At 39.4% G+C, this 16,872-nt stretch overlaps 1 protein-coding gene across 3 annotated transcripts in view; it reads left to right on the top strand.

Annotated features, from left to right (window-relative positions):
- st8sia3 (ST8 alpha-N-acetyl-neuraminide alpha-2,8-sialyltransferase 3) overlaps nucleotides 1-9,566 on the top strand; it is a 32,260-nt gene extending 22,694 nt beyond the window's left edge. For 2 of the 3 annotated variants that reach the window (XM_062972541.1, XM_003223649.4), the window contains exon 5: nucleotides 1,458-9,566. In XM_062972541.1, the coding sequence (XP_062828611.1) occupies nucleotides 1,458-1,740 (283 nt within the window). In that variant the 3' untranslated portion in view covers nucleotides 1,741-9,566. The remainder of the gene's footprint in view (nucleotides 1-1,457) is intronic. The other variant, XR_010003644.1, reaches the window with a different exon arrangement.
- Nucleotides 9,567-16,872: the final 7,306 nt, after the last annotated feature.

The raw sequence follows: 16,872 nt of genomic DNA, 5'->3' as shown, positions 1-16,872 counted from the left end.
ACCTTGTAGATTGAAATCCCTTGGCGAATAAATAAGATCCATAACATGAGTAGTTCAGGGAAACAGAATGAGAGCTAGTGTAAGGAGAAAGAGAGAATGGAAAACTAGAACCACAAGCTATGAAAATAGATCAAGGTGCTGAGAACAAAGAGCAACTGGACAAAAGATCAGGAGAAGCAATAAGGAAGCTAGCTAAAGCTGAAGGCAAGGTGCCTGAGGAAAGTATTGAAAGTCAATGAAGAAGAAACACCAGCATTTTGTCAAGTCAGAACATCCAATTCAGTATTCTTGACTATCAATAACCCACCAAGATTTTTAAAGAGAATGGGCCCTACCTGTAAAACCCAGCATTTGAATGTGGGACCCTCCCAATCTATAGCATATGCTTTACAACTGAAGCATTGCTGTTCTACAAAGGTGTGAAGAAAGGACTTTCTCTAAGGGAAGGAAAACTGAAGAACAGGGGACACAAGACCTCCAAGTGGGGAAGCTCTTCTCTCTAAGGCAGTTGTTCTCAACTTGTGGGTCCCCAGATGTTTTGGCCTTCAACTCCCAGAAATCCTAACAGCTGGTAAACTGGCTGGGATTTCTGGGGGTTGTAGGTCAAAACACCTGGGGACCCACAGGTTGAGAACCACTGCTCTAAGGCTATCATCAGTATCTAGGGAACCAGGATATTCTGTATTTAAACTGCTATGTACTGAAGACCATAAAAGAAGGGTTTTCCGCCATTACTCCAGACAACTTCTTCCACTACTATAATGTTCCTTTAATTAGTGGTTAGCCTAAATTGATCTTTTTATTACTCAAAAATGATTGGTCCTGATAGCAAGTGTGCCACAAGTACAGTACAATGCCAAGTACAAACCTAGAATTTGTATTAAAGTTCATTTCCTTCATCTTCTTTTATTTTGATGTTGTTCAGTGAATGAGAGAGCAGTTAAGTTTACAAATCTGACACTGTTGCAGAAGAAGAGCTTGTTGTGCGGCTGTTGCCACCCAAACCCTAGTACTTGCAGCATTTGAGGCACAGTTGGTGTAGTCTTTTGAGCACCCAGAGATCATAGTGCTTGGGCAGGTGCTCTGATCACCCCATAAATTAAGGGTGCATCTGCACTGTAGATTTAATGCACTTTGGCTCCAATGCTGTGGCTCAATGTTATGAAGCCATGAGAATGAGAGTTTCACAAGGTCATTAACCTTATCTGCCAAAGAGTGCTGGTGCCTCACCAAACTACAAATCCCAAGAGCCCATAACATTGAGCCCTGGCAATTAAACTAGGGATCAAACTACATTCTACAGTATAGGTGTACTGTGTACAATGTAGATGTACTCTAAAACTACACCAGGGATTGAGATACACAGGAATTCTTATGATTATTATTTATTCATTGCCAAAATATTTCCATGACTGTATGATCAATTTCCCACATCTTGCATTGTTATTCCTTCACAGATATTGGAAGAACAAGCACCTGGCCCCCAAGCGACTCAGCACAGGGATCCTCATGTATACCTTAGCCTCGGCCATTTGTGATGAAATCCACCTGTATGGATTCTGGCCCTTTGGGTTTAATCCAAATAACCGAGAAGACCTTCCATATCATTACTTTGACAAGAAAGGAACAAAGTTTACCACCAAATGGCAGGAGTCCCATCAGCTCCCTGCCGAATTCCAGCAGTTGTTTCGAATGCATAGCGAAGGTCTAGCAAAGCTGACTCTGTCCCACTGTGCCTAAGAATTGAACTTTTGAAGTGCCAAATGATTGTTGTTGCTATTTTTCTGTTTTTTTTAAAAAGTGCCCAAAATGAATTTACTGTTTTTCAAAACAGAGATCTAAGAGGAAAAAAAGTATTAAGAAAAAGGATTCTTTTAATTCAGAGGTGCATCAAGACCACCCTTTTATTGCTCACTTTCCTAGGCGTAGGAAGGCAACGGAAGCATATTTAGGTCTGCAGAAGCAGTTCTGTTTTTCATACAGAAGGAAAGTCAAAACTGTTTAGGGCAGAGGGTTTTTTCAATTTCTAGGTCTGCTGCCAAGAATGTTCTCCTGAAAGTATTTTCATAGTCATTGAGATTTCACTTTTTGCCAGGCGTCTCAAAATATCCACTGCTAGAATTCCTGTGCTTGCTTATTTGGACTTGTTTGCTATCTCGGCTATTTTGTACTGCTGCCATTGAGTTGTTCTTTCATGGTCAATTTGGAAACTGTTCCTGGTGTTCTACAAAAAGATGACTTGCCACCCGTATTAGGTGAATCTTTCGATGGAAGTGGCTGTTGAATTCTTCCCAAGTCAAACTCAATGGAAACTGAAAGGTATTTTCTGTGCATGCTGACCTTGATTGAAGAAATGGAGCATGGGATATCCACAAGATGCATTCGGGCCATTTCACCTCCTCAGATACCTCAATATTCTCCTCTCTTCACCTTGTCCAAGATGTTGAAAATATGTTGCAAATACTTATCTGACAAATGAGGATGTAATATTTGAACTACAACCCCAGAATCCCCCAAATAGCATGGTCAAGCTCTGATAGCTACCATTCTTCTGTGGACAGCTCTGTACATAGATCAGTGGTGGCCACACAAATCTTCAAAGCTATTGCCTTGAATCCTCCTGTCAGTCCCCAAAAAGTAGACCCATTGAATCAGTGAGGTATACTTAAGTATTACCTCACCATTCAACAATTAAGATATCCAGGCCATTTTCTCCATCTGTGGTATCTATTTGCCCCAGGCTTGATACTGTTAACAGGTCAGACCCATTTCACTCCCAATAGAGTGCATTGGACAAAGAAAATATGAAAGCGATCCCATTGAACCTAAGCTACTACACCACAACTTCCATCATCTTTGGTTATGCTAGCTAAAACTTACAGGAGCTGCAATCCAATGATATCTGAAGATGTAGATGCAGCCTGCAGCCAGTAGATCAGCACAATTGGTCAGGATTGGTGGTATTTGCATGGAATAGGTTGAAACCACTCCTAATCTTCCCTGATCCCATAGCCAAGGTCCTATTTTCATGCTGTCAGTAGGTTAGACTTTCCTTTCCCTCCTAATCCTGGCTGAGATTGCTACCTGAGATTACTGGCAAAACACAGCCATCTCAGTGAGGAATCACTGGAAGGGGGAGACAAAAGATCTCTTCCCATCACCCAACAACATTGGCAACAAACCCACTGAGGGATGGAAATGATTTCATCATCATCAACATCAACATAATCATTTTCTTGCCTTTTCCCAATTTGGGGCCCTAGGCAGTTTGTGATAGATTAAAAAAACAGTTAAAATTCACAACATATAAAAGTTTAAAAGTGATTAAACTAGCAAAATATCTAAAAACAGTTTATTATTCACCGATGTGTATTGTGCACCAATGTGCATTGCACACTTTGCTGGCTCTGCTATGTAGTAATGTAACAACAGCCCTCTACTGGATAAAAATGTTAATCAACTGCACAGTTTTAATTCACACAGATGTAAGTCTATCAACAAGGATGTAAGGCTCCAACAGGATTCCAGTGCCTTCATTTAAGGTCCTTTGCTGATAAATATCCCATTGTCATGAATGGTCTTGTACCACTAGAACACTTAATGGATCAAAGCTATTCCTTTGGTATTACAGTCATTTTTGTTATGTTTTGACTTCAAGCTTTGGTATTAGGAATTTATGGTTTGGAAGCTCAATTGATATTAACTAATTTGTTTTAGGTGGACAATTCCTATTTGTAATGGCCACATTTTTCATCTCTCCATCTCTATACAAACAGCTGGCAGCAAATTCCACCAAAGAGCCAACTATGAATATATCGAACTAGTAATATCATTGACATCAGTGAATATTCTATGCTGCTTTGTGGACTGGTAGTTAGAGATCAATGTGATGTCAGGCATAGTTTTGGATACATTTGTATCTTTGGTGGAAGAAGATAGGCAGAATGACATGGAAATTTAGTTGCTAGTATTTGTGAAGATGGGATGATAATAATGTCTCATGAAGTTATCAGCTTCAGTTGTATTTTTAAAAAACAGAAAAAGCAGTGATCCAGGAGTTTAGACTCCAAAAACTAACTCTCAGATTAAGAATTTAAACAAAAGCCAGTTTATTATATTTGAATACATTTAAGACCTGGTGAGCCTTTAATTGTAGACATATCATTGAATTAATAGGAAAAATGGGGAAAAAATCAAATTTATGATATCCAAAGCCCATTGTGCTTTCTAGAGGATAGATCTATTTCCTATGACAAGACACTCTGCTGCTTTATGTGATTGCATTGCAGATATCATCAAATCACAAAGCTGATCTAAAATGAGGTGAGGCTCATGTGCCCCTCCATAATTTTCTCTTTGGGTTGCAAAAAAAATCAGCACCAGCCAGTCTACCCAATGAAGAAGAATGCTGGAAGTTGCAGTTCGGACTTCTGGAGGGCTTATTCCTATGATGATTAGGGAACAATCCCACGAATGGTGCCCATTAAACCATTGGATGGTCTTCACCTTTTTGGTCCAAGTTTCATCTCTAACAATGGAGTGGTGGTAAATTTTGAAGTTTGAAGTCTTCTGCAGAGAGAAAGCAGAAATGCAAGGAGCTGATCCAGGATCCATATTCACAAGCCAGGACTAGAGTTTTCCACTTCCTCCAGAAGATCAGAAGAAACAAGGAAGTTTAATCATTTGGCAGGTGACATCTTGTTCCTACTAATCAAAACATCCTGTCACCTCAGATCCATGATCCTGGGCTCCATGGCATCACTGCTTTCTGAAGATAGAGAAGGTGGACCATCGCTGGAGGCAATGGTAGAAAACTTCCACCATGACTACTCTGCCATGATTTTTTCAACAGCAGAAAGAAGAAAATAAGCATATCAGAAGTTGAGAAGGGGAGGCCTAGGATCTACAGTGTCAATAAAATCTCCTTCATTTGATTGACACTGATCCCCCCCTCATTTATGAAATGGCAAAAAGATATGCCAGCCCTAAAAGTGGCATATGTATTTTGGTCCTACCAAAGCTATTGTGAAGGAACTTTTTAAAAGGCCCAACCGTCAAGAAAACAAGAAAAAATGTTGTCTCTGCTCACCACTGACCATTGAGTAGGTAGTCACTTTTCATATGATCACCCCATTATTTAATGGAACAACCTGAAGTATATAAACTTTTTATCATGAGCCACCTCAGTGACTTCGGTAGAAATCCACCCAAGATGGTGATGGACATGAAAGGGAGAAAGAGAGATTCCAATAGTAAATCAAATAATTCACACATTAGAAATAGAAATTCAGAAAGCTATTGAGCAAGAAAGGGTCACAGGATAGCAATCGATTTTCATGTGGAATTCGTCATTGATATTTCATAACCTCATTGACTATTTTCAGCCATAGCTTTCACCAGGGGATCCTGCTTCAAAATCAATAGCCCAAGATCACCCAATGTAAATCACATTCTGTTCAAAAAAGTATCGATACTCATAATTTGGTTACAGACGTCACACACCTGAGAGCAAAGGGCATATTTTGCAATGTGCTCTTTTATATAAAAAAATGCTTTTATCTGAAAAACTGGGTTTGATCAATTGTTAGGCAAAACAGAAAAGAGCACAAAACCTCTTGGCTTCACTTTTCACTGGAAATCAATTCTAGGACTACCATTGTGTTTGCCCGAAGCAACTCTGCTGTGGAGTCCAAGAGAGGCTATTCAACAGTAGCTTAAATGCCTGAATATCATAGACCACAGAATGGCACAGAACACTCATGCAACATTAGTTTTCAGATGAATTAAACTCTGCTAGGATAGACATAGCTTCTCAAATAGAATGGAATAGATGAATAGATTCAAGTGATAGACAGCAGCAGAAATATCACATGATACAATGCAAGGTTTCAGTGTGCTGCCCATCAAAGTAATATTAACCCTCTTCCACCAGGATTTAAAATAGAAAACCCTCAGAACTCCAATGCATTAAAGGTTAACATGAAGGTAAGATTAGGGTTAGGGCTGGGAATGAGAACACCAATGTTACATCTCTCTTGGGGAAAAATTATTTCCCTTGAATGAAGTCAACCTACTCACAACTAGAACATATCACTTCTGCTTTACTGTATCATGGTTTGCCATAAAATGTGAACATTTCTCCTCTCTGCCCCCCTACCCACCATCCAAAAATTGTAATGGCTGGATAAAAAGGTATCCCCAATGACAAAATAGAGTAGATATGTTTGAGAATATTTTTCTCCTGGCATTCTTTCTTGGGTTTTTTTTCAAAAGGAACTGCATGTGGCACATGAAATGTGGGGATATCATTTACAACTATTCATGTGACAAAGCTGCAGAATTAGATGTACTTTTGTGTGGATTCTGCAGCAAAAACATGACTTTGGAGGGCTAAAATGTCCCATCCTGGTGCATGAGGATTAATCCACTCATCCAGGGATCCCTGGACATCATTGCCCCAAACAAGCTACCTGTTCTTAGCACAAGTGCTCTTATATGTGTGCAACGCTTTCCCATTGGGAATAATTGCCGTGTTCCATTTGCTTCAGATGAGGACATTTTCTATGTGAGCAAAAGATTACTGTGCACATCTTAGTATATAGCCCTTTAGCTTGGGATCTTGACATCTTTGTTATTCTTCACAGTATCATGCATGAAGATCTATCTCATATTCAATGAAGTTAATTGAAAAGCTTTGAACTGGTGGTGAAAGGAAGCATGCACCCATATTTACATGATCAATGTGCATGCATATCCCATCTTCCATGTCTGTAATATGTCTTCATCCTCACCCCAAAGATTTGTAGAGGTATCATACAGATATGCATGGTGCAGAATGGCAGATCCACAAAATAAGAATGGTAATAGGCTATATTTGTCCTCTTCAGCATGTGCTCTTGATTGATTAGGCATCAAGAAACATGCCACAATTGCAATAGTCAAAACGACATGTGAGAAAGAGGGATTGGTTGTTGGACTGGTGCTTCAAACCTACAATGTTTCCGCATTTGAATATTAATCTGATCTATCATTGTTATCTAAACAAAGAAAGCTCTACTCCTGTTTTCTGTGGTCTGTATAATTTATCAAAGGGGTGCAGGTTTAAATCAAATGGACAGTCCCAACTAGAGTAAACCAAATCAATGGGAACCTTGTAAGCCAATACTATATTTACATAACTTTTATTGATTCAATAACTCTAGATGGAAGTCACAACTGAAGTGAAGCCTTGGTCCATATATATAAAGCAGGATCAGAAGGTTAATGGAGGGCTTCTTGTAGATCTTTGGGTGATTTGGACAGGAGACACACCCAATGAACAATAAGAACAAGTGAACAGCTCTTCTGCTCCCAGTTATGAAAATGAAAAGTTTTAGGTGAAACCAGGATATGGTTTTTGTGTTAAGTTCTTGCAATCTTTGTTTGGTAGTGAAAACCCATTCATGGGGCTTAATATGTGCTGAGGAACATTCTATCAATTCCAAGGTCTCATTCTTGTTGATACTTCCAGGTATTAATCTATTGAATGGGTGGGATTTACAAAAGTATTGACTTGCCATTCAGCAATTGAACTAGACCTGTGAACTCTAGCTGGGACTAACAACTTGAATTAGAATTAAATACATATCTGTCCCTTTTCACAGGACTGCAACCGGTAGCCCTTGGGATTAAAATCAAGTGAAGCAAAAGGTCTGCAGCCCCAAACATGGCTAGTGCCCTCCAAGTCAGAGGAATGGTAACACTTTCTCGGTGTTTATGAACTATCCAAGGTACTGAACCTATTTTATGAGGATATGATTCATTGATTTATTGCATTGTTTGTTTATTTGTTTGTTTGTTTTCTATTGCTTCCTTTCTCCCTCTGTGGGACCCACCATGTAGGTTCAACACCTTGGATAACTCAATTAAAATCTAGAATAAAATCCAGAATTGGCTCACTACATCTGGTCATCAGCTGGCCTTGTTTCCACCCCAGTAGAGAACAGAGGTTGTTCCAAAAAATGACAAAATATGCATGATTTATTTCAGCTTTGTGGGTTTTATGTAGATTTGCTCTACTTGATATTCCTTCATTTAAAACAGACTTCATTTAAAGCAGATTTACATAACGTTTGATAGACCAAGGCAAATTAACTCTCCTCTTGCAACCATGCGCCATGGTCTGCTTGATCGATGGCTCTCACCCTTTGGCTTCCCAGACATTTTCAACTTCAAATCTTGGAAACCACACATCCAACACTACCAGGAATTCTGGGAGTTGATGTCCAAAACATCTGGATAGCCAAAGGAAGAGAACCACGGCATTCATGAAAGGATGGAGGCCTGGAGCTTACTAGATCTGGCTGGACCCAGCCTTCTTTTGTCTCAGCTAGACTGAACAATGGTTGGGGTGCTGGGAATCAGTCAACAACACTTGGAAGGCCACAGATGTGCTCAGTCTTGCATGAGATATTGGAGAATTTTAGGTGCCTGCTGCAGTGGGACCGTATCATCAAGTGGGTGGTCAGATTCCTTCAAGATCCCCATACGATGCTTGTGTATCCAGTTGTGTACATCTAACAGAATATGCTTGAAACACTTGCTTTCACTTTCCTACTCATATGCACTATTTAAAATATGAAAAAGGCAAGGAAAGGGAGGCATGAATGGAGGTTGCAAACAGAAAAAAATCTATTGTAAGTAACTCTGAACTGATGGAACAAAGGCTCTGACTGCTCTATGAAGAGATGGCATTATTTTCACACAGATACAAACTTGTGGAAAAGAAAAAAAACACCATTATTCATATCAACCATTCATTCTTAAATAGCCATATTAGAAAATATTTATTTTTCAAGTAGCAAATGTACATTTAAGAGTCAGGATATAATCTCAGGTGAATGGTGCAGAAAGCTGCACAATGTTTCCAAACCTGTGGCATGAAAAGCTGGAGGCTGTCCTAGTGAAGTCAATGGTGATTTCACACAGAGGGACCAATGGACTATCGACCTCAGTCACAATGGGCAGAGTTCCAACCTTTTGGTGGAACTTACAGAGGAGAAATTCCTAAAGGATTGTGCCCCTAGCTTTTTCCAACCATGGTTCAGTCGCAGAACATTCTGTATTTAAAGATGTAGGAAACAGGGTCACAGCTCTGAGATTGGAATGTGATCTGTACAATGTAATGTACATGTAAATATTTTGTCTGATTTGTTAATCCCAAGATGCAATCCAGCCAAAATCACTACTCCTTGAGTATTCAATGAGAAGCATTTAAAGCCTGTTTCCTTTTCAATTGCTTATTCAAAGCAGCTGAAGGGAGTTTCAGATTGGCTGGAATGGATATCAAGTTACTTTTTTTTCTTCTTTTTATTCCTTCTTGTAGAGAAATTTCACCTACCGGTAGTTATTGTAGTGTTTGAAACTTGTGGGGATGGGGACAGGGAGGGGATTTTACAATGATTCCTTTTGAATCTTTAAACAATGTTATTGTTGGGTGTGGATGTGCCTGCCACATTGACTCATGTGCCAAAACATGATATTGAATGCATTGTTTTTAAATAAAGTATTTTATTGTGCACTGGAAAGGCTGTCTTCTTATTCAGTCCTTTATTTGTCTTTCTTCTTCTTTTAATGATCTGTTAGCAATTCCGGATACTATGCACATGCTCATTTCAACATAGATGAAGCAAAAGTTCCATTCCAACAGTTAATATAGCAATAGTCCAAAATCTTTATGTGTCATCCAGTAAAATAAATAAAAACCTTACCCACTTATGTATTTATCTGTCCTTGGAAAAGTTACTTTATCCGTGATTGTTGCATTTATGCAAAAGAAATTGACTTGTATCTCATTAAACTACTGTGTTGTACTAGTACTTATGCATTTCCACAGTCAACATAATGGCAATGGGCAATACAATTTTGATAGTGTAAGCAATTGTGCAACTAGTTACACATGGTTTTACAATGTTTCAAACATCACACTGTGCAATTAGTTGTACATTTTCTCATGCAGCTGCTTTGCGCAAGCACCAGCAAAGATTTTCACATCACTTTTGTTAAGCTGGATTTAGTCCATTGCAAATATGACATTCAGTTGTTTTGCAGAGAACAGAAATGAGAGGGTAGAAGAGTACTCACACACAAACCTGCTCAACTGTGAATCTTAATTTTTTCCAGAACTTTACTATGTTTTCCTCCTTACCAGATTGGACTGAGAAGCTCCAAACATAATTCCATGTAGTTCCCACACAGAGCTTCACAGTGAGCCTTCTTTTGTAAACATTTGATATCAAATTAGGGACTGGAGGAGGCAGTCAGGGTGAGAGTTTCATTTTTACCATTGTCCATCCCATGTACAAGATAACTTGAGAAGCACTGCTCCACACAACATCCCTTAAGATACTTTTGAATGGTTGTTATATCACCTCTCAGTCTTCTCTTCTCCAAGGTAAACATCCCCTGCTCCTTTAGCTCTTGGTTTCCACTAGACCTTTTATCATCTTAGCTGCCCTCCTTTGGAAAGGTCTATGTCAAATCTGCTACCTGCAAACTAGAAAGGCTAGGAAATGAGCCTGGAAAACTCAGCCTGCAATATAAACACCTCTGGAGTATGGCCTCTCCTTGGAGTTTCCTGTTCCAGAGAAAAGACATGACACTTAACATAGAATCATTAAACTGGAATTTGAGTTTGAAACCATCATTCAATCTGGAACACACAAGGCAGGCTATAGTTTTGCCAGTCCTGAGTGGTGGTTGTCCAGCCTCCATTTAAATGTTTCCACTGAAGAACAGTCCATCAACTTGTGTAGTAAGGTGTTCCACTGTGAAACAGACAGTTCCACCCATTTCTCAGCAAAATCTGCTTGCCCTGAGGTTATTCCCACTGCATCCACTTACCCTTTGGAGCAAAAGTGATCAATGCCTTTCTTTGTATCATTTCCTATTCAGAGCTTAGAAAAAAAATATTTTGGAGATCACAGATCCTTTTACATTTTCCTTAGTTCCCAAATGGCTGCCCAGCTTTGGTACTGGGGGCAGGAGAACAGGGGGTGATCCAGCTTGACACTACTTTAACTGCCATGGTTCAATGCGATGAAATTCTGAGATTTGTAGTTTGGAAAAGCATCATCATTCTGGCAGCGAAAGCTAAAGACTTGTACAACTACAACTCTCATTATTCCATAGCACTAGGTTTCAATTAAGATGAGATTGGGGGGGGGGGGGTAAATTTTATACAACAACAACAACAGAGCCATGACAGTTAAAGTTGTACATTAATTTATTCCATTAATTATGGATCTTTTGGAGTCTATAAAGCCTTTAGAAGGGCCCTCAAACCCAACACAGTGGTCTAACCTTGTTTTATGGTGATATATACATCATAAAAGAGAAGAGATCATAAAGAAACATCCAGCAGAGTTCAAGTTCTATTGTTCAGAAGCATTTATTTCTCTAGTACATCACATAGCAACAACACATACAAAAGTGTTACAGAATGCAAAGATATATCACAGTGCAATAAAATACTCAGTTCATCATATAGGCCACCAGCATCATCCTCAACCAGGAAAAGTTAATCTGGGTAGAAAATGGGAAGAAAATCCCACAAACTGTTCAACTTAATTCTGGAAATAAAAATACAAGAAGGAAGAGGAGGAGGAAGAAGAAAAGTAGGACATGTTGTTTTATGTCCTTTCACAATGACAGCAAGATGGCCAAGATGAACATCTCACAGAAATGTTGAATCCTTGGTAGAATATTTTTGCATATAGAAAGTTCCAGGTTCATCCCTCAATATCTCCAAATAAAGCCAGAAAACACTATGGTCTGAAAAGCTGGAGAGCCATTTCCAGTCACAATAGAGTAGACAATACTGAACTTACTTGGTTTTTGTTTTTGTTTGTTTGTTGAGAAACTGCAAGTCACTTCTGGTGTGAGAGAAATGTGAGAGAATTGGCTGTCTGCAAGGACATTGCCCGGGGATGCTAGAATGTTTGATGTTTGACCATCCTGTGGGAGGCTTATCTCATTTCCATGCATAGGGAGCTAGAACTGACAGGTGGGAGCTCACCTCCCCAGATTCAAACTACCTACCTTTCGATCAGCAGTCCTGCTGGCACAAGGGTTTAACCTACTGAGCCACCGAGGGCTCCAGCTTACTTGGTATAAGTATGCCAAGTTCACTCTACCAACACAGACTGCCAATCAAATACAGATGCTTTTATTGCTGCTTGGCAGACATTTATTCCTTAAGATGGAAACTGGGGCAATTCACACAAATGACCAAAATATTTCAAAAGAAAATGTGACTTTTTCCTTTCTCAGTGTGCCAAATTTGGTATGATTTCCTCTTCTTTAAAAAAAAAAAACACACAGCTCTTTTTTAAAATGCTTAACAGGCAAGAGTGCCTCCGAACATCCTTGCCTATGAAAACACTATAAAATTGATGGGATTCATGGGGTTGCAGTTAGTTAACAGGTGACTCGAAGGAACATGCACACAAATATCATCTTGTTTAATGTTCTGTTTATATTTCTATAACTTTATTTTTACATACATGACAAGCAGAGACAGCTGGCAGCTTCCAATTTGCTGATTTTACTGCAAAGTTTCAAGCAGTTGTTCAAAGTGCTGAATCTTTTCTGGATATAAAGTTCAGCACCTTGGATGCTGTGTAGTAAAACCTGAAGTAGAATTATACCACAGTGGCAAGGGTGCCATTGATTTAGGTGTATATAGATATAGAGCCAGTATGTGTAGTGGTTTGAGAGTTGGCCTACAACTCTGGAGACCAGGGTTTGAATCCCAACTTAGGCATAGAAACCAACTGGGTGATCTTGGACAAATCATACCCTCTTAGCCTCAGAAGGTAATGTCAAACCTCTTTTGAACAAATCTTGCCAAGAAAACCCTGTAATAAGGTCACCATAGGCACACAACAATAGTAATACATATACATATGGATGGTGTCACAAGACTCTATGGATGGTGTCACGAGAGACAACCTTTCTGGTAAAAACTTGAAAAATGAGCTTTTTAAGATTAAAAAATAATGTACAGTAGAGTCTGACTTATCCAAGCCCGACTTATCCAAGCCTCTGGATTATCCAAGCCATTTTTGTAGTCAGTGTTTTCAATATATCATGATATTTTGGTGCTAAATTTGTAAATAGAGTAATTACCACATAACATTACTGCATATTGAACTATTTTTTCTGTCAAATTTATTGTATAACATGATGTTAACATGATAACCTAATTTGATGTTTAATAGGCTTTTCCTTAATCCCTCCTTATTATCCAAGATATTCGCTTATCCAAGCTTCTGTGAGACTCTACTGTATACTTTAATGATATTGAAATATTTCACCCTTAAATTATTTTTTTCCATTTGATAGGTAGGTTTAACTTTACCAAATGGCTTAGAAATGATTAACCAGCACATCTAGCCAAGCAAACATTGCAATGTGTATCTGTTTATGTGCGAGTTAAAGAAAGAGAGAAAGAGAAAGCAGAGAGATGTGCTGAGTCCCCTCCCCGTTTACCTCCCTCTGAATGAGATCATGCCATTTGTTTTCTCTGCACCCACAGCCCTTCCAAACAAGGGGCCTATGCTAATAGAAAGGCCACGGCTTGGCCAGGCTGGGAGGTGCTGACCTTTGCTTCTCTGTGCCCTGGGAGGCAAAGGGTGAGGTGGACGCAGGCCGCAATGGATAAAGGCAGCTCATTAGATCATCACCTCGGAGATGCTCCATTGAGAGTGCAGCAAGATGCAGTGGGGCACTTCCTATCATGCCAATCTTCTCAGGACAGGATGCCCCCCTCCCTTCCCCAGCAGGATCCAATGGCAAGGGGAGTGATCTCCTCAAAAAGGTCAATCTCAAGTAGGGTTACCAAATAACAGGAGTGGCAAAGGTGAGCCATTGAGCAGATGAGAATAAAAGTAGAAACATAACCACCAGTTTGAGGTGCCCCAGCATGGTGCTGTTGATCCACAGTTACAGCAGCTGTTTGGAGATTGGCCTTCCCAGACCCTGTCCCTGTTCTATGGGGTGGACTATAACTCCCATCACTCCCAGAAGGAATACTTGCTAGGGCTGATGGAAGAAGACACTCAATATGTCTGAGTTGTGCAAGATCAGGAAATGTTAGTTTATTTTGAAAGAACAGTGAGAGCAAAGGAAGACTAAGAAGGACAAAGTCGAAGCACCACATTAGCATGGTGCACATACAAGCATGGCCAACTGTAATCCTAAATGTTTAATTTTTTTCTTATTTATTTAAGATATTTTACCCTGCCTTTCTCTACAAGTGGACCCAAGGCAGCTTGCAACATATAAAACATACAATACAGAAGTTAAAGCATTGCTAAAATAAAGTATTCAATATAACCATTCAATATATTTTCCTTTTGTGGGTTCACTGCTCTGCAGGACTACAAAGACAAAGCACTCTCTTTTACTTTCATTTTGAACTCAGTTTTATTTGTACCTTATTTGACACTTTATCACTGTTACTCATTTCCATGATACAGCACTTTATGAAACCTGTCCCCGCTGGTTTGCTTTTAATTACTTTGATTTTATCTGCTTGGATTTTAATGTATTGTCCATTAATTTAATTTGTGTATCGTTGAAATGTTTTAAGTTTTTGTCAAATATGTTGTGTCGTTGTTTCAGGCTTGTCCCTGTTGTGAGCTGCCCCGAGTCCCTTCGGGGAGATGGGGGGAGATATAAAAATAAAGTTATTATTATTATTATTATTATTATTATTATTATTATTATTATTATTATTATCTTCATGTTTGTGAGCCACCTTGACTCACAGCCCTGGGTGAATGGCTGAATATATTGGGGATGGGACAACCTAAAACATGGCCTTAATTTCTTCCCTAAATCAGATGCCTGAATTTTTGAAAAGGAGGATCAGGAAAGGGAGTTTTGAGAGTGGGTCACCTTCATGACAAATTTGACAGCAATGAAACTGAATGTGCAAAAAGAGATGCCAGGTGTTCGACATTTATAAAACACATTTGCTCAAAAGACTTCATATAGTCAAAGGCCCCTTCTACACTGCAATCTAATCCAGATTATCAAAACCAATAATCCACATTTTCTGCTTTGAATTGGATTATATGAGTCTACACTGCCATATAATTCAGTTCAAAGCAGATAATCTGGATTTTATATGGCAGTGTAGAAGGGTCCTTAGTAAGCCTGATGGCAATTTTGCAAAGTAGATCAGTAAGTCCATCCAAACTGAGAGGAAAGGCCTAACTTTCATGCTTGGATAGATGGTTGTTGTTGTTGTTTATAGCTCCTAGGAACTTTATAGCTCCTAGTTCATAAACAGACAGATAGACAGATTGGCTGTTTCAGAAAAAAGTAGTTCTAAAGTTAGGGTTAGGTCATATTTTGAGAATGATAATAGTGTTCTCAAGGCAGCCAAGGGTGTATCTACACTGTAGAATCAATGCAGTTTGACACCAGGTTAACTACCATGGCTCAATGCTATGGAATTCTGGGATTTGCAGTTTGCTGAGGCACCAGCACACTTTGCTATGCATTGAACCATGGCAGTTAAAGTGGTATCAAACTGCATTATGTACTTCTATAGTGTGGATGCACCCCTAGTAATTGGAAATCAGTCTTCTAATTCTTATTTCATGTGGCACAACACTTAGGAACTTGAAACATACAACTATTTTTTTTATAAAATATATTTATTTCCACTAAGGGCAAGTTCAGTCCACACCATGGTTCTCCACAGTCTGACAACAGTTTGAGGCCAGGGAGAATACAGAAATGCTCCAAGCCAGTAAGAGTTGGATATGTTTATGTATCTCCTTTGATCTCAATGGATCTATATATTCAGCCAAATAATCTATATGAGTTTACTGTCGACACAGTAAAAGACCAGGACAGATTCAGATATATTTCAAGCCCTGCAAAGAGGCTGTGAGTGGAAGAGGAGTGCTGTCTTGCAGCCTGTTTACTCGGGGAAAAGGATTTACAAGAAGCAATCTCCGTTGAACAGTTTCTGTTTACTCGGATGAAAATGTGCACCGGATCGAGGCCTTCCTGATGGAGTCCTGGAGAAGAATGGGACCTAGTTTCCTGATACACCCACTGTACTTCGAAGTGAATCTGGATCTTACTAAAGGGGGTCTGGTTCTTGTTCTAGGGGCATCTCTACCCTGAAACTGAAAGCTTGTTTGGTGTGCTTGTTTCATGATCATTTCTCATGAAAGCTTCCACCAGCAAGCTTCTTTTGAGTTTCTCCAAAGACTCCTACTTCATTCACGGAACTACAAATCCCAGGTTTCCACAGCATTAAGCCATGGAAGTAAAAGGGATGTGAAACTGAATTAATTCTACAGTGGAGATGAACCCTTCGATAGTCTCCATTTGTTGCAGTTCTCTTTTCACCAGACCTTCTCCAAGTCAGTAATGGCCCATTCCTAGCTCCCTCCTTTCATATTATTTCGGAAAATCCAAGTGTTTGGAGACAGCTGGTAACTTCCCAGCTTCAAGAAAATCAGAGTTTTGAGAAACGGGTGATAATAACTTCCGAGCTCTAGCTTTTTATCTTCGTTCACTCGCCCTATTTTTTGTTGTTGTCCATAGAGGGCTCAAGAATAACATTCCGAAAAAGCAGGGACCATGGAAATTGTTTCTTCCCGAAATTTGTTTTGCTCATTTAAATAGAAATATGTTTGGAACAGCCTCATATGCTCAGTGTAGACCCACAGAATGCAGTTCAATGCAATTAAGTCAGAAATCAGATCCTAAATAGAGATAGATCCAAGGATTTGTTGTCGAAGGCTTTCATGGCCGGAATCATTGGGTTGCTGTGAGTGTTTCGGGTTGTATGGCCGTGCTCCAGAA

Source organism: Anolis carolinensis, chromosome 2 (genome assembly GCF_035594765.1).
Source record: "Anolis carolinensis isolate JA03-04 chromosome 2, rAnoCar3.1.pri, whole genome shotgun sequence".
NCBI classification, from domain to species: Eukaryota; Metazoa; Chordata; class Lepidosauria; order Squamata; family Dactyloidae; genus Anolis; species Anolis carolinensis.
This window is presented reverse-complemented; position numbering and strand designations above follow the sequence as displayed.